This window comes from Chroicocephalus ridibundus, chromosome 28, assembly GCF_963924245.1.
Source record: "Chroicocephalus ridibundus chromosome 28, bChrRid1.1, whole genome shotgun sequence".
Taxonomy (NCBI): domain Eukaryota; kingdom Metazoa; phylum Chordata; class Aves; order Charadriiformes; family Laridae; genus Chroicocephalus; species Chroicocephalus ridibundus.
This window is the reverse complement of record NC_086311.1, coordinates 279,630-304,580: the sequence shown is the minus strand read 5'-3', so window position 1 is coordinate 304,580 and position 24,951 is coordinate 279,630. Positions and strand designations below refer to the sequence as shown.

The 24,951-nt window shown below is 60.5% G+C and overlaps 2 protein-coding genes across 5 annotated transcripts in view; one reads left to right on the top strand and one right to left on the bottom strand.

Moving 5' to 3' along the window:
- Nucleotides 1-8,896, top strand: part of LOC134507824 (killer cell lectin-like receptor subfamily B member 1B allele B) — a 42,514-nt gene extending 33,618 nt beyond the window's left edge. For 2 of the 4 annotated variants that reach the window (XM_063318741.1, XM_063318740.1), the window contains 6 exons: nucleotides 4,310-4,543; nucleotides 6,151-6,246; nucleotides 7,370-7,498; nucleotides 7,710-7,864; nucleotides 8,088-8,194; nucleotides 8,287-8,896. In XM_063318741.1, coding sequence (XP_063174811.1) covers nucleotides 4,310-4,543; nucleotides 6,151-6,246; nucleotides 7,370-7,498; nucleotides 7,710-7,864; nucleotides 8,088-8,194; nucleotides 8,287-8,410 — 845 coding nt within the window. In that variant the 3' untranslated portion in view covers nucleotides 8,411-8,896. Of the gene's footprint in view, nucleotides 1-223; nucleotides 409-682; nucleotides 784-4,309; nucleotides 4,544-6,150; nucleotides 6,247-7,369; nucleotides 7,499-7,709; nucleotides 7,865-8,087; nucleotides 8,195-8,286 lie in introns of all 4 variants that reach the window. The other 2 variants (XM_063318739.1, XM_063318742.1) reach the window with 2 other exon arrangements.
- A 4,057-nt stretch (nucleotides 8,897-12,953) lies between these two features.
- LOC134507782 (butyrophilin subfamily 1 member A1-like) lies at nucleotides 12,954-23,473 on the bottom strand. The gene is made up of 16 exons (XM_063318650.1): nucleotides 23,394-23,473; nucleotides 22,574-22,921; nucleotides 21,568-21,849; nucleotides 20,828-20,932; nucleotides 20,408-20,529; nucleotides 19,644-19,664; nucleotides 19,261-19,281; nucleotides 18,867-18,887; nucleotides 17,696-17,716; nucleotides 17,302-17,322; nucleotides 16,526-16,546; nucleotides 16,132-16,152; nucleotides 15,355-15,375; nucleotides 15,088-15,120; nucleotides 14,182-14,733; nucleotides 12,954-13,112 (listed from the first exon to the last, which is right to left on the bottom strand). The coding sequence occupies exons 1-16, from the start codon at nucleotides 23,464-23,466 to the stop codon at nucleotides 12,954-12,956; spliced, it is 1,842 nt and encodes a 613-aa protein (XP_063174720.1). The 5' UTR covers nucleotides 23,467-23,473.
- Between the last annotated feature and the right edge of the window lie 1,478 nt (nucleotides 23,474-24,951).

Below are 24,951 nucleotides of genomic sequence, written 5' to 3'. Positions count from 1 at the left end.
CACCCCGAGTGGCTCTTTCCCCCTCCAGGCCAGTGGCACACGCTCCCTCCGGTGTGGGTCGTGGTGCTGGCTGTGCTGGTGGTTCTGGTGCTGGCTCTGATCGTGGCTGTTGCTGCACTCTCAGGTAAGGGAGGAGCGGCTGCCTCCTTCCCTGCCCCGCGGAGCTGTGTCCCCTGGTCCCTGCGGAGCCCAATCCTCTGCCCTTCTGCCCTTCCCTCTCCAGCAGGAAGACATGGAGGGGATCCAGCTGTGCCTGCGGCTCTGGTGCTGGCCTGTCCTGAGGACTGGGTTGGGTACCGCAATGTCTGCTACTCCTTCTCGAGGGCTGAGGGGAGCTGGGAGTGGAGCCAGGAGCAGTGCTCCTCGCATGGGGCCTCGCTGGCCATGCCCCGGAGGGAGGGGGAGATGGTGAGTGAGGGGCTGTTGTGGCTGCGTGGGGGTTTGGGGGTGTTCCTGGGTTGGGTGCAGAGCCCGGGGTTGGAGCCGAGCTGTGTCAGAGCAGGAGCGAGAGCGCTGGCCGGGCTGGTGAGCTCCTGCAGCAGCTCTGGAGCTTGTTGGAGCAGGCGTGGGGTGGGAGCTGCTGCCATCCCAGGGCTGTTGGTAGCCGTGTGGGGCTGTCAGGGACCAGCATTGTGCTGGCAGCAGCATCTCCTGACTGTTGGCTTCTCTGTGTCGTGCCCAGGAGTTCCTCTGGAGTCAGAAGGCCCATGTTGATTGCTGGCTTGGGCTGCGGAGACAAGGCGAGCGCCTGCAGTGGGTGGATGGCAGCAGCTTCAACCAGACGTGAGTCCCGTTGGGAGCCGGGGCCGTGAGGAGACCGTCCTGCGGTGGGACGGGCAGGGTCCTGGTGGGACGTGTCTGCTGGGGCTGTCCCTCGCAGGCGGCCCTTGTCCCCTCCTGGTGCTTGAGGGGACGACCGCGACCCCCGCGGTGCCAGCGGTGCCTGTGCTGCTTGTTGCAGGTTTGAGGTGCAGGGCCAAGGAGAGTGTGCGTATTTGTACGACGGGGTTGTCGCGAGTGCAGGCTGCTCCCAGTCACGGCCGTACATCTGCAGCAAGCCCCAAGCGCCCGGGTGACAGAGGCGCTGGAGAAAGGACCTTTGCGTGGTGGGGCCTCACAGCTTGAGCCCTTCCAGCAGCGCAGGGGAGCGTGGGGGTGTCCTTCCCTCAGCTGCTGCTCCGGGTTGGTCCTGCAGGTGGGGAGAGGTGCTGGGAGCTGCTGTGTGCTGCCTGCACTGGGACCTCAAGCCTGGGACTGGTTCCTTCATCCTCCTGGGCCCACCCCAGAACCCATCTTGCTCCTCTCACACCTCACAGGTGATGCTGAGCTGTGGTGATGGAGCTGGAGCAGCTGCTGCCAGATGAGCTGGGTGCAGCAATGTCAGTGCAGGTCCCTGGCCCTGTGCAGGGTGGAGGGGACACAGAGCCAGGGGGTGAAGTGGCCCCTGTGGGGCTCCCTTGAAAGTTAGACTCTCATTCACACGCAAGCTTTTTTTTTTCCTGCTGTTTTGTATTGTTTATTAAAACATGATGTATTTCTACATGTGTTTGTCTCCTGCTGGGGCAGGGCTGTGTGCTGGAGGCAGCCCTGTCCCCTCCCCTCTGCTGGCACTTTCCATCCCGCCTTTGGGAGCGTTGGAGGACACGGCTGTGAGGGGGTGGCTGCCCCCCGGGGTCTTCTCCCCCCATCCCTGGCAGCATGGGGTGCTGGTGGTAGGAGGGGGGTGGCTTCAGCCCGTCTCCCTGTGTTTTCCTGCCCATGGGGGCTCTTGCGGGGCCCCCCAAATCCTGCCCCCTCAAGAAGGGCACCCGGGCTGGTGGGTGCTCCAGCTCTGCCCTTCCCTGGGTGGGTGCTGCTGCCAGCGCCGCCTGCCCCTCTCCTGGCAGCCGTCCTGCTTCCACGCTGTTAACCACAGCCGCCCCCTTTCTCCTCGGGGATGAGGCAAAATAACACCCCCTGGGGCCTGAAAGCCATCGGAAGGGAGGAAAAGCGGCTTTGAGGGCTGTTTCTGTCATGATGGCGGCGGGAGGGGGGGAGTGGAGAAGGGAGATGGGGGTGTCAGGTGGGGGCTGCTGTGGAAATTGTGCTTTGAGCAGGGTGATGGCTGGGGGTTGGGGGAGCTCAGGCCCCGGTGGTTTAGCTTGCTTCCCCCCCCCCCACCCCGATTCTTTTTTTTTTTTTTTTTTTTTTTATGCTTCCCCCCATCCCTGGGCTCCTGCCAGCACTGTCCCCAGTTCAGCCTGGACTGGGGCGGGGGGGGGGCCGTGGTTGAACGCGGCCGAACTCTGGAGCCACCAGTGTGGCTGAGCACCCGCCTTCTCCCCCGTCACCCCCCCAGTGAATTCCTTCCTGCCGCTGTTGGTGCGGAGAGGAGGAATCCTGCTCAGCGGCCGGCCGGGTTTGCCGTTCCTGCTGTGTCACGTCCCACTCCCGGTAAAGAGGGAGGGTGAGTGACTTCAGATTCGTCAACGCTCAACGGCGCGGACTAAGGTGAGATACATCTCAAGGTCGATATAGAAACACGTATTAGCTCGCCGGAACGGTTAGTACAGGTCTTAACAAGTCCACGGTAATTGTTTAGGTATATAACAACCGACGGCAAGTGGTGAGGCGTGTGTTGTGTTACTTAACAACAGGTACAGGACGAGTTACGGCAAGCGGTACCGAAGGTCGTTCCTTCCCAACTCTAACCGTTCCTTAACAACTCCAAGGGAAAAGAGAAACTGAGGCACAGAGAAAGGAAAAGGCGGAGAAAAAGGCAGAGGGAAAGAGATCACCGGCCCTGGTTCCAGCATCTTTTCCGGGGAATCTTCCCAGGCACAATCTTCTTCTTTCTTGGAAAATTCTTCCCAGGTGCGATCTTCTTTCTTGGGAAGAATTTTCCCAGACACGGTCGTCTTTCTTGGGAAGAATCTTCCCAGGCGCTATCTTCTTTTGTTTCTTCTTTGTTCCCCCCCTGGGGGCCCTTATTTTCCCCTTTTACGTTTGCCGAATTAGCAGGGCCCACCCCCCTTGCCAGGGACAGCCTGGGCTCCGGTTTCTCCCTTCTCCCAGGTGAGGTGTAGCGTGATTTGGGTGGAGAGACGAGCGCCGCGGCCATCCGTGTTTAGCGTGATCCCTGTAACCTCCGTTGGCACGTGCAGGGGCCTGCGCTCTCACACGCATTCCGCGGATAATGAAGCATTTTTTTTTTCGGGTCGCTTTCTCTCTGCGCAAGTCTGGAGCGGGTTTGCTCTCCGGAGAACCCCCTTTTTCCTCAATGGGCATAAATCCCTAATTTTTGGAGGCTCCGGTGGGTCCGGAAGCGTCTGGCTCTTCTTCTGCCGGCGTGGCTTCCGCTTCCCGCGGCTCGGAAGATCCTTGCGTGGGGTTCCTCAGCCTGCGCGCGGGGGGAAAAAAAGATGAGCAGGTCTCCCAAACGAGCCGGGCAGGGTGTCACCTCACGCCTTTATAGCTCGATTTCCTGGAACTTTGGGGTTTTGTTTGCTTTTTCTACCTTTCCTGGCCTCTAAAAAGTCTGGTCCCATCCCGGCTTCCAAAAGGAGAAGCCGACTATCTCTTGGAAGTGACTTGAAAACAAGGCACGAAGGAGAAACAGACAGATCTCTTGAGCTGTTTGGAATGTTTTCCATCCTTCCCCCTTTGTTTCCGAAGAGTCTCCCAGGCTTTTTGGCACCCGCTTAGCTCCACAGAGCAGCAAAATGGTGCTGTGCTTAAAACCCCGGGCTGGAAAATCAGCGGGATTAGGGAGAAATCGGTAACGGGGAGAAGGCGACGACGCTGGCATAGGTTTGGGTGGGGAGAAGAAGCAGCGGCTGAGGCTGGAAAAACACCTTTTGCGTAGCGAAAGGGAGGAGGTGAGGGTGGAAAGGGTCCGGCGTTACTTTATTTCTTAAAAATCGCGGTCCTTCTGGGAATATTCTGGGAGATCGCGGAGTCTTTGCATCATTCTGGCAATGCCACCTTAGTTGTCACGTAAAACAGCCAATTTGGACAGAGGGGAGCAGAGCCCGGAACGACACATTTTGGGTCGGTTTGGGCCCTTTTTTTTTTTTTTTTTTTTATTGCAGGTGTCTTGTTTGGGAGATTTCCTGTGGGACGGTAGGAGAATACGGATAGAATACGCAAAGAAAAGGCTTCTTGACGCTCTCAGGTGTTACTTCCCTCGCTGTGAACTCCTTTTCCCAGCCTTAATCCGGCAGAAGCGGCGCAAAGTTTCATTTTCGGGCAGGCCAGCGCGTCGAACGTGCTTTTTTTTTTTTTTTTTATTGCTTTTTTTTTTTTTTTTGTCTTCCTGATGCGCGTTCAGAGGCTGGCGCTCACCCTCGCAGACCTCTACCTTGGAGGGGGAGCTCGCGGAGTTGGAGGCGAGCGACAGACCTGCGCGAAACCGGCTTGGCCGACGGCTGGATCGACACCCGCGGAGCCCGAGGCACGGCTGGGCGCTCCTCTCCCGCGATGGCTGAGGAAATCACTTACGCCGACCTGGCTATCGGTCCCGGGAACCGCCGCAGGGACCTGCATTCGCTCCCTCAGCCTGGCGGTAAGCGCAGCGTGGGGATTTTTTTTTTTTTGGTGGGGGTGGTGGTGGTGGTGGGGGGAGGTTTTTCGGTTTTGGGCTGCCGTCGTGTTGGGAGACTCCCGCCCTCCGGGTCGGTGCAGGAGGGGAAGGCGCCCACGGCTGCGGGGCGCGGGTGAGATAAGGGATCCCGCCTGCCGTTTGGGATCCCACCGGGAGTTTTGTCTTGGAAAAGGCTGCAGGGTTTCTTTGGAACATGGTCCCTGTTTCACTCCCTACCCGGAGTCCTACCCTGGCTCCGTTGAACGGGATTCCTCCACCGTGGAAACCAAGCGGGATTGCCTTAACGTCGCTGCCGGGGGGTTCAACCCCGCGGCTTCTTGTCTGCCTGCAGCTGCCCTTGGGGACAGCGTTGTGTCCCCCCTCTCCGCTTTTACACCTCCCTCGCCCTTCCTGGCGCGGCGGCTTCGCCCACGGCCCTGCCGGGAAACCAGCTCCGGTTTTCCACGGTTATTTTTAAGCCCTCCCGGAACGCCCCCAGCTCGGCCGTTGGAACGTCGTCCTTGCCGCCGGGACAGGCTGAACTCCACAAACCGAACCTCGGATGCTCCGCGGGGCAGGACTCGGCCACGGCACCTGAGCGCGTTTTCGGGGGCCGGTTCTTCGAACCCATCCCAAGGGACTGTCCTGGTCCTGGCGTGAGGGAAGAAGAAATCCTGGAAGAAGAAATCCAGGGAGCAAAAGGCTCCAAACCTGCCCAAATTCACCCGCTCTCAGGGCAGCCGCCGTCCTTAGATGCCCTGATCCATGTCTCGATACTCCTGGTCCATCTTTGCTGCCCTTGCAGGGGGTGTTTCGTGCCTTTTTTCCTTCCTCCTCTGCCTCCCCGTGCTGCTTCGTGCTCTCTTTCTGCGGCCCCTGGTTTTGGTTTCTAGCTTATAGGGAAAAAAAAAAATAATAAACCAGCAAAAGGTTCAATTGCTGCTTTTTCCCCCTCTGGAAGGGAGCTCTGCCTGGTGAGGACCCTCCTCGGTTAACGCACTGCACCCTTTTTTTTTCTTTTTTTGGCAAGAATTCCTGATTTATTTCCCCCCCCACCAAACGCATCCCTTTTGATCCTGCCTCCGCGCTCCCTCGGGGCAGGACGGAGCTGGGGGAGGATGGGGGTGGTCAGATGAAGTCTCCTTGGAGGGGGAAAGGATGCCGTGATGGGGCACATCTCCCATCTTGGCCCACCTCTAACCTTGACCGAACCCTTTCTGATGCAGGGAAATTCCCGATTTTTCGGAGGTTTTGGATAGCTGGGTAAAAAAAAACCAACCAAAAAAACACAAAAACCAAAAAAAACGAAAAAACAAGCAACCCAACCTCATCGCTTCGCCCCGGCGTCGGTGGGATCGGTGTGAAATGGAGGAGGGCGGTAGCGGCGAAACGCCGACGATTGACCGCAGCTTTTGAACAACCAGCAGCAGCAGCACCACCACCACGGAGGGCTTTTTGGGGAGAAAATAGCCCAAATCCGCTCTGCAAACCTGGCTCGTTGGATGCGGGATTGGGCCAGTGGTTTTTTTTTTTGGTTTTTTTGTTGTTTTTTTTATTTTTTCTCCTCCCGACAACTCTTTCTCTTGCAGCATCGGGCTGTCCCCAGTGGCACCGAACCGCGCTCTGGACCGGCTGGACTGGGAACCTCCTCCTCGGAGTGGCCGTGGTGGCGATGGGATGCTCGCGTGAGTTGGCTCCGCTTGGTGGCAGGGGGGCAACCAAAGGACAGTGCAAAGAGGGGACCCTGCAAAGGGCGGGGAGGGGGGGCCGCTGGCCCGGCGGTTTGCGTAGGAGGCAAATCTGCTTTTTATGATCAGCGTTGGCTGACGCGCGTCGGTGCAAGGTGGGGGGAAGTGGGTTTTTATCGGAGTTTCTTAGAGCTGATGGGTGCAGGAGCCTTGACTCTTGGTTGGCCAGTGAAGGAGAAACCCCTGGAGGCTCCTCAGCCGTGGCAGGGTCAGGATTTGTCACCCCGTGGCCGAGCTCAGGGTCATACGGAGCCCTGCCGAAATTAGCCTTGTGCCCGGTGTGACGTTGCTGGCGGCATCTGACGCTGCGCTGGCCCCCCAGCAACCCCAAAACCCCACCGAGCAGGTGGAAGGGAGCCTCAAATGTCCGATGGCCCTTGGGAAGGAGATTCTCCGAAGGGGGAGGAGATCCGGGGCCAGCAGTGATCTGGGGATGATGGTTTGAACTTGGCGTGGACCCAGCGCCGGAGAGACCCCTCCAAAATCAATCTGTTGGGGGCTGGTCACGGGCGCTGCAGGTGGCCGTGGGCGCGCCGTGGTGCAAGGGGTAAGTCAGAAGGCGGTGGGGAGCCCTTCACCCTCGCGTCAGGCCCCTCTGAGCTGCATGGGTGAGGCCGGTACAGCTTGTTTTGCAGCAGAGACCACTTCCGCAGCGGTCAGAGACTACGGGGCTTTCTGCCGCCGTCCAGTTTTGATGCTGGCGTGCGATCTCACGCTGGGGGTGGAGGTCGCACGTCCTGCTTGGTAGTGGAAAGCAGCAGCGGGGTGGAGGCGGTTGCAAATATGTGTGTGGGGGGGTGAGCTCAGAGGTTTTGACCCCAAAAGGAACTTGTCTGAGGTTGTGACCCCGAGGTCTGGAGCCTGCTCTGGGTCGGGACCCCGAGGCCCAGTTCTCACCCCGCCATGAGATGCTCGGATCAAGGCTTGGGGGTGGGCCGGAGGGCTCTGAGCACCCGCTCGGTGTCGGGATCCATCCCAGACACTTCCCCGCAGCCCCCCGGGGCCACGTGAAGGTAGATCTTGGGGGAGCCCGTCCCTCTCCCCTGCTCCCCCCTTGCAGTTCTCCACCAGCAGTCGGAGAACCCAGGAAGCTGCAAGAACGTGAGCAGGAACGTAGGAGATGGCAACATCACCCTGCAGAACGTCTGCTCGGAGCTGAGGGAAGCTCTCTGCTCGTCAAAGCCACAAGGTAACTGCCCCGGCCACCACGCATCTCGGCACCATCAGGTTTCCCCCAAACCTTATAGCCCAAATTCCCCAATATTTTGTTCCCCAAGCGCAGCTCGGGGCATCCCCGTCTCCCTGGGGAGCAAACCGGCCTGAACCACTTGTCCTTCTTGGGGCGCGCAGGGGACAAGGTGGCTGCGTGGTGGCTGAACACGGCGCTGACTGTCTTTCAGAGGGCGAGGGGTGCAAGCTGTGCCCCATGAACTGGACGCTGCGTGGGACCAAGTGCTATTGGGTGTCCGGTGGGATCAACCCTTGGAACGTCAGCCGGGAGGACTGTGCGAATCGAGGTGCCGAGCTGCTGCTGCCGGAGGACCAGGATGAGCTGGTAAAGGGACCGATGGCATCAGGGATGCGGGACTGTGGGGCTGGTGGCCCCTGGAGAAGGGCTGAGGGCTTGTCCGGGACCCTGGGGTCAAGCACCCGGCCCTGGGTGCCTTCGCGTGGGGGATGCCGGTGGGGCTCTGTCCCGGGACACGGGGGCTGGAGCCTGGTTTGGGATGGTGACCTGCGGCACATGGGCGTCACCGCCTGCCCCCTCTGCGATACAGGATTTCCTAAATAAAACCCTCCAGAAACCCGCCGGCTACTTCTGGATCGGCCTCTACGCCGGGAAGGGCTGGACCTGGCTGAACGGCTCCCGCCTGGACCCGAGCCGGTGAGCGCCTTGGGGAGGGACGGGTGTCGGGGTGGGCACCATCACCCGAGGGACCTTCCTGTGTGACGTGGGGCTCCCTCCCGCACCCGCAGGTTCCAGCTGAGCCCCCGGGCTGAAGGCGGCTCTTGCGGGGTGATCAAGGAGGGCAGGATCAGCTCCGACAGCTGTGTCTCGACGTTGCGGTGGATCTGCCAGAAAAAAGCCACCCAGCTCTGAGCCGGGCTGCGGCCGGGAGAGACCCTCGGGGATGGGGCGGGATCGGGCCCCCTGCGGGGTGACGCGGGAGCCGGTGGTGATGATGATGATGTGCGACGACCGTCTGCGCTAATTGATAACGGCGTTATCTGGGCTCCGCGTGGTGTTTTCAAGGAAGTTTGGGAACGGGGAGGGCTGGAAGGAGCATCCTTCTGTCCTGCTGGTGTGCGCACGCTGGCCCCGTAGCCCTGGCCCCCGGCCCTGCCTCCGGGGTGAGGGGGGCTCAGGGCACCCCCATCCCACCCCCTTCGGGCTTCCTGCCCCTGCCTGTGACCCCCTCAACCTTCCTCCCGTGCCCTCCTCATCCTCAGGTCCCGCTCTCGCCCCGGGCCCAGCACAACTCGCCCGGGAAGGGAGCCGGAGGGGCAGGGGAGGAGACGGGTGTTGGTGGGCACGGTGCCGGCAGCGGGGTTGCGAAGGCAGTGAGGAAGCGCAGCGGGTTAAAAAGGAGAGAAAAAGAGGTTTTGGGGGGGTGGGGGGGAATAAAAAGCGACGCAAACGGCGCCCGTCACTTTCCCGGGGCAGTGCTGCGTTGAGGCTTTCGGCGCGGGAAAGGCGTTGATGTCACGGCGACGTTTCGGTGGTGTTTTTCCCGAGTCTGGGACTCCTCCGTTCCCCTCCGTTGTAGGAAAGTCACTAAGAAAATTAAATGGGGGAACGAATTAAGGAAAATTATTAAAGGGAAATAACTCTTATCGCGGCCTAAAGGCTTCAGCAGATGCAGCCGCCCCGGGGCTCAGTGAAGCTCAGCGAAGAGCACAAATCGCACCCGTATTATGATCCGAGGTAAATTAATTCTCGTTAAAGCTTAACTTATTTACGCTAGACAATAGTCGCTCCTCAACAAGTCGACGGAGCGAGTTGAGCTTGCGCCCAAGGAGGGCGAACGCCCAAACCCCGCTGTGCTGAGCCGAGGGAGGGGGAAGGAGAGGGGCTGCGCGGGGCCGGGGGCCGCGGGGGGACGGCTGCGTGTCGAAGCCCCCGTCGTCCGGGTTGGGTTTGTCCCTGTCACCCACCAGCCGGTTCTGGGGCTCCTGCGGCAGCACCTTCTTGAGGGGGAGGGGGGATGAGGATTTGGGGGGTGGGGGGACCCCCAGAGCCCCCCGTGGGCGGTTTTGCGTGAGCCCACGCGGCCCCGGGCGGACGCGGACGCGTTCCCTCGCCTCCTCCTCCTGCCTGGAGCAGCTCCTCTCGCCGGCTCACCCCGCGGCCAACGGGAGGCTGCTGCCCAGGGCTGCCGTCGGGGGAGAGAAACCACCATCTTCGTCAGGTCCAAAACACCCCCTCTGCCCTTCCCCAGCTCCGCTCCCTCCTTCCCGCTCCTTCCCCTGCGACTGTGACAGAGGGGGAGGAAAAAATCTGGCTTCCCCGTCCAGCTGTCGAGCCCAGAGTGAGTTTTCTCTGCCGCAGCTGGCACCAGCGGCGGCTTTGACCTGGTGTTTGTTTGATTTTATTTTTTTTTTTGTTCTTCATCTGTACGAGGAACTGAACCTTTCAGGCGGGGAAGCCTCCCTGGCCGGGAAGCTGGAAAATATTCCTTCCCGGGGCAGGCTGGTGGGACTCGTCACCTAAAAACCGTCCCTGTCGCTCGCGTGGCTGGTGGGTGAAGGCGCGTTTCTGAGCTGATGCCCCCGCAGGAGCCTTTCCCTGCCGTCGCTTACCTTCTCCAGGCTCTCCAGTCTGACCAGTGGAGCCCCCCGCTACGAACGGTTCCCCCAGGCTTCGCTTTTTGTAGAAACCCGGTAGTGCTTGGCTGCGAACGGCCGCCGGCCGGTGGGACTGAGCCGGCAAGGCCTGCGGCAGAGGAGGAGTGTGAGCGGTCCTTCATCCCCTGGCACCTTTTCCTGCTGTTTGAGCCCCTCCAAGTGCATTCTTGGGGCAGGGGGGCTGGAAAAATCCCCCCCTTGGTGTTGGGGGAAAAGGAGGAGGAGCAATGGAGGAAGGCGGTGAGGGCATGGGGTGGTTCAGGGCGACGACGACGTGGATGGGGACAGCAATTGGGAGGATCTGGGGGGATCTTGGGGCGCTTTCCCCAATGTTCCTGGTCTTGTTGTTCCTCTCTCCCATGTGGAAAGGGGCCAACAAGCCTCCGGCACCCTGGACAAGGCGGGGGGGTGTCTCCATCCGCACCCCCAAAGGTGATGCTGAGCCGTGGTACCTGCTGCGTGGTGGCTTCCTCCCTGGTGAAGCCGCAACTGGAAGCGCCTGAGGGAGCGTTCGATCTCCGGGATTGGCGACTGGCGTCGGTCAGGCAGGTTTCCCGGGAGCACGGGGCCGTGTCCTGTGGGAGGATGGGGCCGTTCCCACCTGAATCGCGCATGGGTTTGACCCGCGGCGTCGGGCTGAGACCAGAGGATGGAACGTGCGGGGTGAAACCCTGGGGCAAAAGCAGCCCTCGGGGATGGAGCAAGGCACTGCCTGGGGCCAGGAGCCTTTAAGGGGGGGGTCCCCTGGCTTCTTTCAAGCCCCATCGCAAGCCCAAATCCAGGCTGGGTGGGGAATGGCTGGAGAGCAGCCCTGAGGAGAAGGACTTGGGGGGGTGTTGCTGGATGAGAAGCTCAACGTTCACCGGCAACGTGCGCTGGCAGCCCAGAAAGCCCCTGGCAGCGTGGCCAGCAGGACGAGACTGGGGGTGGGGGAGGGATTCTGCCCCTCTGCTCCGCTCTGGGGCCGTCTGAGGGACACGGAGCCGTTGGAGCGGGGCCAGAGGAGGCCCCGGAGATGCTGGGAGGGCTGGAGCCCCTCTGCTGTGGGGCCGGGCTGAGAGAGTTGGGGGGGTTCAGGCAGGAGGGGTGGAACTCGGTGGCCTTTAAGGTCCCTTCCCACCCGGACCAGCCTATGGCCAGGACGGAGAAAGGGACCTGTGTGAGGACAGGCTCTAAAATCATATAAATCGGTGTCCGCGGGGGACGTGTTGGCAGCTTCCCCCCCACACACACCCAGCTCCTGCCCATCGGGGCCAGCAGTTGCCCAGGAGCTGCTCCCTGCTAGAAATACAGCAGAAATCGGCTCCATGGCAGAAACCTGCCATGGATTTGGGGAGATTTTTTCCCCTTTTTGGCTGACGGACCCCGCCACTTGCCGCGTCGCTGCAGCAGCCGCAGCACGATGCCTGCCGGGACGGCGGTCCCGACCCATCCAGCTCCCAGCAGCGCCCAGTACCACCCAGGACCTGCACCAGGACCCAGACTGGGAGCGAGGGAAGAAGCAGCTCTTCGGTGGTCTTTGCCCCCTTTTTAACACCCGCAGTTTCAGCAGACGGGTCCTTCCGTGTCATTCCGCTCGGCGAGAAAACCTTTCCGGTGCCTGTAGGAGCGACGGAGCCGAGAAAACCCACAAAAGCGCCTTTTCTGCTTGGCTGGGGAAGCTGCGGGAAGCAAAGCCTTGGAGCCGGGAGCTCCGTTCCTGTCCCCGTGCTGCACCCAGAGGTGCCCTGGAGAAGGGAAGGACCCAAAGCCGAGCCCTTGGGATGCTTGAAGGGATGGGGAGAGGCTGCCGGTCGCTCCCGCTCAGCAACAAGAAAGGGGAGCGCGCGAAGCCCTGCATGGAGGCGTGGGGGTGTCCTTGGGGCCTGGCTGTACTTTATTACTTTTTTTTTTCCCTCAATTTCCAAGAAAATCAGGCTACGGAGAGGAAACCTGCTTGTGCCGTCGCTCTGCCCCAGGCTGGAGACGGGTGGTGAAGCCGAGCGTTGGGTCTTGGCCACCATCGGCTCAGGAAACGGATGGAGAAGGCGCGGGCAATCCTTTCCTCCCTGTGCTTTGCTGGGCTCCGGCAGCATCAGGGACGTCAGCTCCCCCCAAACCCCCACCCGTGGCCGAGCAGAAGCCCCACGAGGGCGGGAGGAGAGGACAGGACCCACCGTGCGACGCCACCGAGAAAATTCACTTCCCGGGACCCTTCCCGGGACCGTTCAGCCTCAGCTGCCGGGAGCTGAGGGCGGTGGCCCATCTGGCTCGGTGTAGACGGTGGTCGTTGCCACGGCCGGTCCCTGCCCTTGTGGCATTAAGGTTGGGGCCACCAGAGGGTTCTTGCCCCCTCCCCGGAGCAAAACCAAGCCCGGAGACCAGTGGTGGGTTTTGTGGTCCAAGAGGACCCAAGCGTTTCCAAGGGGTTCCAAGGGGATCCAGCGGGCTCCAAGGGGATCCTAGAGGTTTCAAAAGTTTCCAAGGGTGTCCAAGGAATTCCAAGTGGTACCAAGGTTATCTGAGGGTTCCAAAGGGGATCCAAGGGGATCGAAGGTGATCCAAGGGGATCGAAGGTCATCCAAGGTGTTCCAAGGGATTCCAAGGGGATCCAATGGGTTCCGAGTGGATCCAAGGGGTATCAGAGGGATCCAAGGTGTTCCAATATGATCCAAGCGGATCCAAGGGCTTCCAAGGTGTTCCAAGGGGATCCAAGGGGATCAAAGGGGATGCAAGTAGTTCCAAGAGTGTTTAAGGGGGTGGAAGGGGAGTGAGGGGGTACAACGGGACGCGCGGTCTCTCAAGGGTTCCCAGTGGCTTCAGGGGGATCCAAGGAGTCCCAAGGGATTCCAAGGGGTTTCAAAGGGTTTCAAGTGGTTCAAGGGGGTCCAAGGGGTTCCAAGGTATTTGAAGGGGATCCAAGGGGGTGCAGCTGGTTCGAAGGGGATCCAAGGGGTTCCAAGGAGTTCCAAGGGGTTCTGAGGGTGTCCAAGGAGTTATAAGGGAGTCCAAGGGGATCAAAGGGATTCCAAGGGGATCCCAGGGGATCTAAGGGGTTCCAAGGGGATCAAAGGGGTTTCAAGTGGTTCAAGGGGATCCAGGGGGTCCAAGGTGTTCTAAAGGGATCCAAGGGGATCCCAGGGGATCTAAGGGGGTCCAAGAGGACCCAAGTGTTTCCAAGGAGATCCAAGGGGTTCCAAGGTGTTCTAAAGGGATCCAAGGGGATCCCAGGGGATCTAAGGGGGTCCAAGAGGACCCAAGTGTTTCCAAGGAGATCCAAGGGGTTCCAAGGGGATCCTGGCCCCCTGGCGTGGTTTAACCCCAGCCAGCAACTAGGAGCAGGCAGCAGCTCCCTCACTGCCCCCCTCTCCCCCAGTAGGGTGGGGAGAAGAGGGAGAAAAAGAGGGGAAAAACCTCGTGGGTTGGGATGAGGAGGGTTTAATAGCAGAGTAATGATAGAGGAAAATATCATTATTTATTGTAAAATAATATACAAAATAAAGTGACGCAACGCAAGTTGCCCTCCCGACCTGAGCTCTGGTTGCCCGTCCCGTCCCCAGCAGTGACGGCGGGTCCCAGCCCCCCCAGCAGCCCCCGTTTCTATCCCGAGCAGGAATATCCCTTTGGGCGCCTTCTCCTGGCCGTGCTCCCGCTCGGCTGCGACGGGAAGCCAAAAAAGCCCTCGACTGATGGAAACATTTCTCAGCCACATCTAGAACTATGAGTGACCAACGTCGTTCTCACACTAAATCCAAAAGGCAGCTGATACTCGAACGAAAATTCCCTCCATCAAAGCTGAAAGGAGGACACAGCCTCCGGGCACCGGGGGGGGACCCCACAGCGACCCCCGTCCCCTGCCCCTCACTCCCCCTCTGCTCCCTGGGCTGGGGCAGAGGAAGGGACATCTCCCGCGGGATCCAGGAGAGGAGCGCGGGGAGTCTCCGGAGAAGGGCAGGGGCTGCCGGCGGCTGGGGAGGGGAGGGAAGGGGGGATGAGGGTCTGGGGGGCGCTGCCCCTCAGGCACAGCTGGGTTTTCTCTGTTCCTACCCAAAACCAGGGGCGCAGGGTCTCCCCTTTGAACGAGGCTGGTGGGAACGTGAAGATCTCGACCCCGGTGTCGGCATCGAGGAAAGTCACCAGCCCCCGGGCGCAGTCCAGACAGACCCAGATCCTGCTGGGGAGCGGGGACTGGGGGAGGAGGGTGCGGGGAGAGGTGAGAGACACGAAGTGCCCATAGCGGTGCCACACTGCCCAGATCCCTCCTTCAGGGCTCCAGTTCGAGAACGTCTTCCTCTGCACAGACTCCCTGGCCACCCCAACACCCCACCGCGAGTCACCTCCCACCTCCCCCTCCACCTCCACCTCCCAGCAGTGTCTCCCCTCCCGGAACCCCTCCCGGCCCAGCACGCAGCAGCCACTCAGAAATCTCTCGGGGGTGTCGGGCAATTTCTGGTTGTTGGGCACCTTCTGGGTGTCCTTCCTTTTACTTTTGCGTCTCACACATCTCAAATCCTCTGACAGGACAAGTTTGCAATGAGCCGTGTTTGGATCCAGGGTCACCACGTCTGCAGGGGACAGGAGGAGCCGCAGCATCAGGGTCTGAGCTCAGTCATAGAATCAGAGCATCATGGAATGGTTTGGGTTGGAAGGGACCTTAAAGAACATTCCAGTTCAACCCTCTCTGCCCTGGGCAGGGACACCTCCCACCAGCCCAGGTTGCTCCAAGCCCCATCCAACCTGGTCTTAAACCCCTCCAGGGATGGGGCAGCCACAGCTTCTCTGGGCAACCTGGGCCCGGGGCTCACCACCCTCAGAATGAAAAATTTCTTCTGATCTAAGACTCTCCTCTTTCAGTTGAAAACTGTCCCTTCAATGGGCAGCACGGTTGCATCTCATACACAGGGAAAGGGAGGAAAACCACCCACAAAATAACATAAGGAAATACCCGATTACCTGGATTCTGAGGAAGCAGAAATATCCTCCACACTACAAGGAGAAAGAAGAGCAGGTCACATCCCACAGCCAGGGACTCTGGGCAGGGGAGAGGGTCCATCCCTGGGCTGGTGTCCCCCAGCTGCCCACCCTCCCAGGCACATCCCCTTGGGGTTTCCCTGCACCCAGGGGATGGAGGGATGGAGGGGACGGGCAAAGGGGGGACAGGGCCGAGCACAGAGCACCCGGGAATTGACACTGAGGCAGGAGGAGATCACGGAGACTCACCCAACAGTGCAGCTTGTTCCTCTGGAATGGAAAAAAAGGAGCAATGAATGATGAGAGGGGACGGCTTCTCATCCCATGGATGCTCCTTTAGGAGCGCACAGAGCTCGAGGAGAGCTCAGAGAGTTTGGGGAGTGGGAAGAGATCCCCACATCCTGTGAATGGCCCCCTCCAGCCAGGTCATGTCCCACGGCCGGTCCCCAGGGAGTCTGGCCAAGGGAGAGGGTCCATCCCTGGGCTGGTGTCCCCCAGCTGCCCACCCTCCCAGGCACATCCCCTTGGGGTTTCTGCGGAGCCAGGGGATGGAGGGATGGAGGGGACGAGGAAGGGGGGAAAGGGTTGAGCACAGAGCACCCAAGAATTGACACCAAGGCAGGAGGAGATCACGGAGACTCACTCAGTGCTGTGTCTCGTTCCCCTGGAAAGGATAAAGAAAGTCAATCAGTGATGAGAGGGGACAGCTTCTCATTCCACAACTGCACCCGCAGGAGCAGGCAGAGCCCTTCTGTTTGGGGAGGGGGAAAAAGACCCCTTGGCTCCCGGGGGGGCTCCCGCCAGCCTGATTATGTCCCACGGATGGTGGCCAGTGGGTCTGGGCAGGGGAGAGGGTCCATCCCTGGGCTGGTGTCCCCCAGCTGCCCACCCTCCCAGGCACATCCCCTTGGGGTTTCCCCACACCCAGGGGACGGAGGGATGGAGGGGACGGGCAAAGGGGGAAGGGGCCGAGCAGAGAACACCCAGGAGAGGACACCGAGCCAAGAGGAGATCATGGAGACTCACCCAACAGTGCAGCTTGTTCCTCTGGAATGGAAAAAAAGAAGCGATGAGTGATGAGAGGGGACGGCTTCTCATCCCATGGCTGCTCCTTTAGGAGCGCACAGAGCTCGAGGAGAGCTCAGAGAGTTTGGGGAGTGGGAAAAGACCACAAACCCCTGTGAATGGCACCCTCCAGCCAGGTCATGTCCCACGGCCGGTCCCCAGGGAGTCTGGCCAAGGGAGAGGGTCCATCCCTGGGCTGGTGTCCCCCAGCTGCCCACCCTCCCAGGCACATCCCCTTGGGGTTTTCCTGCACCCAGGGGATGGAGGGATGGAGGTGACGGGCAAAGGGGGAAGGGGCCGAGCACAGAGCACCCGGGAGAGGACACCGAGCCAAGAGGAGATCATGGAGACTCACCCAACAGTGCAGCTTGTTCCTCTGGAATGGAAAAAAAGAAGCGATGAGTGATGAGAGGGGACGGCTTCTCATCCCATGGCTGCTCCTACAGGAGCGCACAGAGCTTGAGGAGAGCTCAGAGAGTTTGGGGAGTGGGAAAAGACCACAAAACCCTGTGAATGGCCCCCTCCAGCCAGGTCATGTCCCACGGCCGGTCCCCAGGGAGTCTGGCCAAGGGAGAGGGTCCATCCCTGGGCTGGTGTCCCCCAGCTGCCCACCCTCCCAGGCACATCCCCTTGGGGTTTCTGCGGAGCCAGGGGATGGAGGGATGGAGGGGACGAGGAAGGGGGGAAAGGGTTGAGCACAGAGCACCCAAGAATTGACACCAAGGCAGGAGGAGATCACGGAGACTCACTCAGTGCTGTGTCTCGTTCCCCTGGAAAGGATAAAGAAAGTCAATCAGTGATGAGAGGGGACAGCTTCTCATTCCACAACTGCACCCGCAGGAGCAGGCAGAGCCCTTCTGTTTGGGGAGGGGGAAAAAGACCCCTTGGCTCCCGGGGGGCTCCCGCCAGCCTGGTTATGTCCCACGGATGGTGGCCAGTGGGTCTGGGCAGGGGAGAGGGTCCATCCCTGGGCTGGTGTCCCCCAGCTGCCCACCCTCCCAGGCACATCCCCTTGGGGTTTCCCCACACCCAGGGGACGGAGGGATGGAGGGGACGGGCAAAGGGGGAAGGGGCCGAGCAGAGAACACCCAGGAGAGGACACCGAGCCAAGAGGAGATCATGGAGACTCACCCAACAGTGCAGCTTGTTCCTCTGGAATGGAAAAAAAGAAGCGATGAGTGATGAGAGGGGACGGCTTCTCATCCCATGGCTGCTCCTTTAGGAGCGCACAGAGCTCAAGGAGAGCTCAGAGAGTTTGGGGAGTGGGAAAAGACCACAAACCCCTGTGAATGGCCCCCTCCAGCCAGGTCATGTCCCACGGCCGGTCCCCAGGGAGTCTGGCCAAGGGAGAGGGTCCATCCCTGGGCTGGTGTCCCCCAGCTGCCCACCCTCCCAGGCACATCCCCTTGGGGTTTTCCTGCACCCAGGGGATGGAGGGATGGAGGGGACGGGCAAAGGGGGAAGGGGCCGAGCACAGAGCACCCGGGAGAGGACACCGAGCCAAGAGGAGATCATGGAGACTCACCCAACAGTGCAGCTTGTTCCTCTGGAATGGAAAAAAAGAAGCGATGAGTGATGAGAGGGGACGGCTTCTCATCCCATGGCTGCTCCTTTAGGAGCGCACAGAGCTCGAGGAGAGCTCAGAGAGTTTGGGGAGTGGGAAAAGACCACAAAACCCTGTGAATGTCCACCTCCAGCCAGGTCATGTCCCACGGCCGGTCCCCAGGGAGTCTGGCCAAGGGAGAGGGTCCATCCCTGGGCTGGTGTCCCCCAGCTGCCCACCCTCCCAGGCACCTCCCCTGGGGTTTCTGCGGAGCCAGGGGATGGAGGGATGGAGGGGACGGGCACGGGGGGAAAGGGTCGAGCACAGAGCACCCAGGAGAGGACACCAAGCCATGACAGAGCTCCTGGAGACTCACCTAGTGCTGCATCTCGTTTCCCTGGAAAGCAGAAATCAAATTAATGAGTGATGAGAGGGGACGGCTTCTCATCCCATGGCTGCTCCTTTAGGAGCGCACAGAGCTCGAGGAGAGCTCAGAGAGTTTGGGGAGTGGGAAAAGACCACAAAACCCTGTGAATGGCCCCCTCCAGCCAGGTCATGTCCCACGGCCGGTCCCCAGGGAGTCTGGCCAAGGGAGAGGGTCCATCCCTGGGCTGGTGTCCCCCAGCTGCCCACCCTCCCGGGCACATCCCCTTGGGGTTTCTGTGGAGCCATGGGATGGAGGGATGGAGGGGACGAGGAAGGGGGGAAAGGGCTGAGCACAGAGCACCCAAGAATTGACACCAAGGCAGGAGGAGATCACGGAGACTCACTCAGTGCTGTGTCTCGTTCCCCTGGAAAGGATAAAGAAAGTCAATCAGTGATGAGAGGGGACAGCTTCTCATTCCACAACTGCACCCGCAGGAGCAGGCAGAGCCCTTCTGTTTGGGGAGGGGGAAAAAGACCCCTTGGCTCCCGGGGGGGCTCCCTCCAGCCTGGTTATGTCCCACGGATGGTGGCCAGTGGGTCTGGGCAGGGGAGAGGGTCCATCCCTGGGCTGGTGTCCCCCAGCTGCCCACCCTCCCAGGCACATCCCCTTGGGGTTTCCCCACACCCAGGGGATGGAGGGATGGAGGGGACGGGCAAAGGGGGAAGGGGCCGAGCAGAGAACACCCAGGAGAGGACACCGAGCCAAGAGGAGATCATGGAGACTCACCCAACAGTGCAGCTTGTTCCTCTGGAATGGAAAAAAAGAAGCGATGAGTGATGAGAGGGGACGGCTTCTAATCCCATGGCTGCTCCTTTAGGAGTGCACAGAGCTCGAGGAGAGCTCAGAGAGTTTGGGGAGTGGGAAAAGACCACAAAACCCTGTGAATGGCACCCTCCAGCCAGGTCATGTCCCACGGCCGGTCCCCAGGGAGTCTGGCCAAGGGAGAGGGTCCATCCCTGGGCTGGTGTCCCCCAGCTGCCCACCCTCCCAGGCACATCCCCTTGGGGTTTCTGTGGAGCCATGGGATGGAGGGATGGAGGGGACGAGGAAGGGGGGAAAGGGTTGAGCACAGAGCACCCGGGAGAGGACACCGAGCCAAGAGGAGATCACAGAGACTCACCCAGTGCTGTGTCTCGTTCCCCTGGAAAGGATAAAGAAAGTCAATCAGTGATGAGAGGGGACAGCTTCTCATCCCACAACTGCACCCGCAGGAGTTGGCAGAGCCCTTCTGTTTGGGGAGGGGGAAAAAGACCCCTTGGCTCCCGGGGGGGCTCCCTCCAGCCTGGTTATGTCCCACGGATGGTGGCCAGTGGGTCTGGGCAGGGGAGAGGGTCCATCCCTGGGCTGGTGTCCCCCAGCTGCCCACCCTCCCAGGCACATCCCCTTGGGGTTTCCCCACACCCAGGGGACGGAGGGATGGAGGGGACGGGCAAAGGGGGAAGGGGCCGAGCACAGAGCACCCGGGAGAGGACACCGAGCCAAGAGGAGATCATGGAGACTCACCCAACAGTGCAGCTTGTTCCTCTGGAATGGAAAAAAAGAAGCGATGAGTGATGAGAGGGGACGGCTTCTCATCCCATGGCTGCTCCTTTAGGAGCGCACAGAGCTCAAGGAGAGCTCAGAGAGTTTGGGGAGTGGGAAAAGACCACAAAACCCTGTGAATGGCCCCCTCCAGCCAGGTCATGTCCCACGGCCGGTCCCCAGGGAGTCTGGCCAAGGGAGAGGGTCCATCCCTGGGCTGGTGTCCCCCAGCTGCCCACCCTCCCAGGCACATCCCCTTGGGGTTTCCCCGCCCCCAGGGGATGGAGGGATGGAGGGGACGGGCAAGGGGGGACAGGGCCGAGCACAGAGCACCCGGGAGAGGACACCGAGCCATGTCAGAGCTCCTGGAGACTCACCTAGTGCTGCATCTCGTTTCCCTGGAAAGCAGAAATCAAATTAATGAGTGATGAGAGGGGACGGCTTCTCATCCCATGGCTGTTCCTGCAGCAGCAGGCAGAGCTGGCGAGACCCCAAACTCCTTGTGTTTGGGGAGTGGGAAAAGACCGTGTGGGTCCCAGAGCAGGTTCCCTGCCTCCCTTCTCCCCCAGCCACCCCTCCCAGGCACCCTGCATTGAAGCCTGACTTGAGCAGAGATTTAAGGCTCAGCCTGATTTAAGCTGACTGATGACGGGTCCCCACTTCTCCCCATGAGTTAGGTCACCTCCTGGGCCCCGTTCCCAGCCCCAGTGCTCTCCAGTCCCCTTCTGGGCTCCATCAACCCAGACCAACGACCACAGGGTGATCAAGAGCCGCCCAGAGCCACGACCCTCCCAGGGGGCTCCTTTCTCAGGAGGCTTCGCTGGTGGCAGGGGCCAGAAGGACTCACCCAGCGTTCTGGACAGCCCCACTGAAAAGCAAAGGCAGAGGAAGAGGAGGTCAGGAGAGCAGCTGCTTCATCGGCGCTAACATCTCACCAGGGACTCTTGCACCGTCCCACCAGCCAGGTGCTCTGGCCACGCTCCCTGGCCTCCCACCCACGCCCCGGGTCCTTGTCCCCATCCTTCCTGTGCCAAAGAGCTTCTTTAATGAAGGCAAAACACCTTTTGACACGACTGTCATCCCCTTCCACATACGTCCATGGGCCAGGGCTCGGCCTTGCTCCACCCTGATCCCCTCCATTCCACCCCCCCCCGTGACAAACTCACCTTTCCTTCGCCAGAGATAAGCGATGACGCCAAATGACACCACTGAAAGAACGAGGAAGATACCCAGAGCTGCCATCCAGTGACGGGCGTTGTGGAAAAAGGGAGCTGAGAAACAAAAACACAGCAGGAAAAGGGCTCACTTTGCACTCCTGTGTAGGAGGAAAACGAAAGGGAGAAAGAAAAACTCCAAGTTCTAACTCATCGTCAGGGTTTTGGCTGGGACGGAATGAACAAGTGGACATCATCGCTTGCAGCTATTGAGGGATGGGATGTTTTGGATTTGGGATGAGGAGCAGCGATGGGAGCGCACTGATGGCTTTGGGTGTTGCTGGGCAGTCGAGGAATGGTCTGCTCCTCACACCGCCCCACCAGCGAGTGGGCTTGGGGGGCGCAAACAGTTGGGACAATACCCGTTACTCTTCCCATTCTCTATCCCATCCCAACGGTGGGGAATGAGCGAGGGGCTGCGCGGTGCCGGCTCTGTGCTGGGATTACACCACCCCACTCCTAAAGCCTTGTGCTGGGAGCCCTGGGCTCAAGGGGACATCGTCCTCTCCAGCCCACGGCCATCCCAATGCTCCCCTGAAGCCCGCCAGGCTCAGGTTATCTCCTGCGCTAAAGCTCACCTGCGGGTGCATCCCCTCCCATTCCCCCACCCCCCGCACGTTTCTCCAGCCCCCCGAGATCAAACCGCCCCCGCCCCAAGCGCAGCCAACCCCAGCCCCGCTGCCATCCTGCACCTGAGATGTACAGGGACGACGCCTGCTCCTGCTCCAGGCGGCTGTTCCTCACCACGCACGACAAGTTCCCATCGCCCTTCCCGCTCACCACGACGACATCTTGGATCTCAAATAGGCCCCTCTCGTCAGAGGAACGTCTCCGGGAGACCGAGGGCAGACGCTGCCCGCTGGCAGCCTTCCACAGCACCTGCGGTTGTGGGTACCAGCCGGCCGATCCACACACCACCCGGATGCCTCCGTCCTGGTGAGCCTCCAGAGAGAGGAGAGGGACGGAGCCCATGGCTGGGGGAAGAGCCCGCCGTTGGGCTGAGTTAGGGATGGACTCGGCTCAAAGGCAAAGACCCAACCCCGTACCAGACACATCCCATTGTCCCGAGGGGGCTGTGGGACCGCACACGTGCTCCTCACACCACCCAAACCACCCCAACGTGTGCAGGAACCGGAGAGCATTGATGCCCAATGACCCCACATTGCCCATAAAACAGCCCGGCAGAGGAGGACCCAGAGGCCGAGCAAGGTCTCTGCCCTCTCCCGGCCTTGTCCAAGAAGCCCTGAAGCTTCCAGACGAGGCGCCAGGTCTCCTCCGGCACAAACGGCAAAGGCAAAGCAAGGATCCAGCTGGTGGGACCTGGGAAGAGGGCTCTTCCCAACGCCAGGCACAGCGGTAGCTCCCATCCTGGGCTCGCTTGGCAGCCCAGGCCCTGAGCCCAAGCAGCTGCTCAGCAGCTTCTCCCCTCTGCCCTCACAACACCTCGAGGACACCACAGAGACACAAAGCCACCTTGTTTGTGCCACTCTGCCCCCAAAAACACCTCCAGCACCATGTCTGTGCTCCTTCCTGGGCAGGCATGGATGGGAAGGGTCCCCTTCAACCCGACCTCTGTCAAGGTCTATTGGCCTTTGGCATTGGATGGATGGACATGAGGGTGGGACAGAGGTCTGGGAGGGACACCCCAACGCAGGGACACCTGAACCACCCCCAGGAAACACCGCATCACCCACAAACCTGCCACCTCCAGCTCCACCATGGCTTCTTCATAAGTGGTAGCATTTTGCACGGTGCAGACGTATTGGCCATCATCAGAGGGTCTCACCCCAGTGAGTCGCAAGTCCAGGGACCCACCGGAGAGACCATCTCTGACCAACTCTGTCCTTCCAATGTATTCCTGTATCTGTGCCCCGACCAGGTCCTCCCCATTTCGGTAGAGATGCACCGTTTCCGAGAACTGGTGCCGGATCCACCTGATCTCCAAGCTCCGAGCATCCGTGCGTGGGGACAAGTGACACGGCAGCACGACGTCCTGCCCCACGGTGGCAAGGAGAGGTCGGTCTGGTCCCACCACTCTGAACTCAGCTTGGGGACGGAGAAGGACACAGAGAGACGGAGATTGTGCCCACGTTAATTCGGGGCGTTGCGTGGCAAGGGGCGAGCGTGGCGTGAGCGGTGCCCGCTCCATCCCACAGGAGTCGCTGTTCCCCCATCCGTGCTCCAAAGAGCCTGGAGAAACTGGAGAGGGAGTGGGAGGACTCCAAGGAGAAGGAGGTTCCCTGGGAGTGGGAACTGCTCCAGAAAGTCACCCCCAACCCCGAAAATAGCCCCCAGCCCGGCCAGCCCTGGGAGAAGGGACAAACGCTTCAGGGGAGCACTGCGGGACGGGACTGAAGGTGTCCCAGGGCAAGGGACGTGGGGGTGGCATCAAGAGCCAAAGTGAAACCCATCCGCGGCCGAGCTCTGGGCTCAGCTCCTCCTGCCCCACGGCACCTCCCCTGCCCCACATCTGCCCCCCGCAGCGGGCTCAGCGCCCCCAGCCCTGCAGGATCCCTACCTGATCCCAGGCGGAGCACGTGGAGAGTCAGGAAATAACTCAGGAGGCCCCTGGGGCTGGCGGGGAACCCCATCTGCGGGCGCAGCTAGAGAAGAGGGTGGGAAGGGAGGCAGAGGGAGGGCAAGGGGGGGTTAGAGCCGCCGGGGAGGGGATGGGGAAGAAGGGCTGCACCCGCCCCCAGGGAGGCTCCAGAAATCCCACCAAACCCCCCGCACCCTGCCGTCGGGAGGAACCGTCGGTCGAGGGCAGGACGGGCCCACGCCGCGGCTCCTGCTGCAGCCCCTGCTCTGCCCCACTGCCCTTCCCCAGCATTTGCGCTGAACCCCTTTCAAGACTTTAAATTAATTGGAGATTCTAAATCCCCTGCAAAAAGAAAAATCACTCACCCGACGTGTACAAGTTGCACCCAACATCTCCAACCTTTTTCTAGTTGCCGGGTGCAGAATTATGGACTTTGGAATGACTTCAAGGTCCACCACCACCCCCCCCACGCCTTGAGCTGAGGTTCCTCACCCAGCGCTGATCCCCGTCAGCGGGGTTAGAGTCATAAAATAAACCTCCAAGCTCAAAATGCCAAAGAGAAACCATCACCCTCCCTGTTCCTGGGTGGGAGGTGGTGGAGGTGTCTTTTCCCAGGGCTGCACCTCTCCTGGCAGCCTGTGCTGGGGCAGAGACCTCGGCCAGGTTTTGCATCCATAAAGAAGCATTTCCTTTCCCAAAAGGGGATGATTTGCTTTCCTACGGCCATTGTCGCTGAAGGAATGTATTTTGTTTTCCTGCTCAGCATCTCTCCTTTCGCTCTCTGGCCTGCCCCACCTCCGGAGCAAACCCCAGACCACACCATGATGGTGGTTCACCCGCACCGGTTCCGCTCTCTCTCTCTCTCTGGAGGTTTTTTGCGTTCTTTCAGGACATTTGTCTGTTGGGGAGTAAAACGCGGCAGCACATCAGCCTTAGGAATCCAAAAAAATAAAAAAAAAGAAAAAAAAAAAAAAAAATGGAAACCATGAAAAGATGGGCATTTGGGTGCGAGCAGGTTAAACCGAGCTTCGTCGTGATTTTTGGAGATGGTGGAGGAGCCCAGCAGTGTCCCTGCAGCCCTACAAGAGCAAGGAGCTTGTGGGGAGCGAGGGAGACGCGGACAAGAAGGGTTTGGGGGGGGCTTCAAGTGTCAGGACACCTCAGCTGTGCCCTGTCCCTCTGCCCTGTCAACTTGGGGACCTCACATCCCCTGGGAGGACGTGTCCCCTGCTGTCCCCAATGTCCCACCCTCATCCATACTCAAAATATTGGGGGTGGGGGGCCGTAGCCATAGCAGGGGGTGGGTACGGGGGTGCTGAGGGGGGTCATACCCAACTCTGGGGGGCCTGGGGACGGTCCCCAGCCCTGGGGAGGGGCAGCGGGGTGCCCGTCCCCAGTTCAACGCCCAACCCCGGAGCAGCAGCAGCCATCAATATTGTGAAATATCCGTCTGAAACAAGCCCAGCTTGGAAAACGCCTCCCACGTCCAGAAGTTTCCTCTTCTGCTGCACCTGAAGCCGCTCTGGGACAAAGACGC

Excerpts from the sequence above, each read along its gene's own strand:
- LOC134507782 (XM_063318650.1), bottom strand. The coding sequence starts at position 23,466 with ATGGGGTTCCCCGCCAGCCCCAGGGGCCTCCTGAGTTATTTCCTGACT. Across the intron at positions 17,717-18,866 it reads GGAACAAGCTGCACTGTTGG|AGGAACAAGCTGCACTGTTG; the intron begins GTGAGTCTCCAT and ends TTTCCATTCCAG. Across the intron at positions 15,376-16,131 it reads GGAACAAGCTGCACTGTTGG|AGGAACAAGCTGCACTGTTG; the intron begins GTGAGTCTCCAT and ends TTTCCATTCCAG.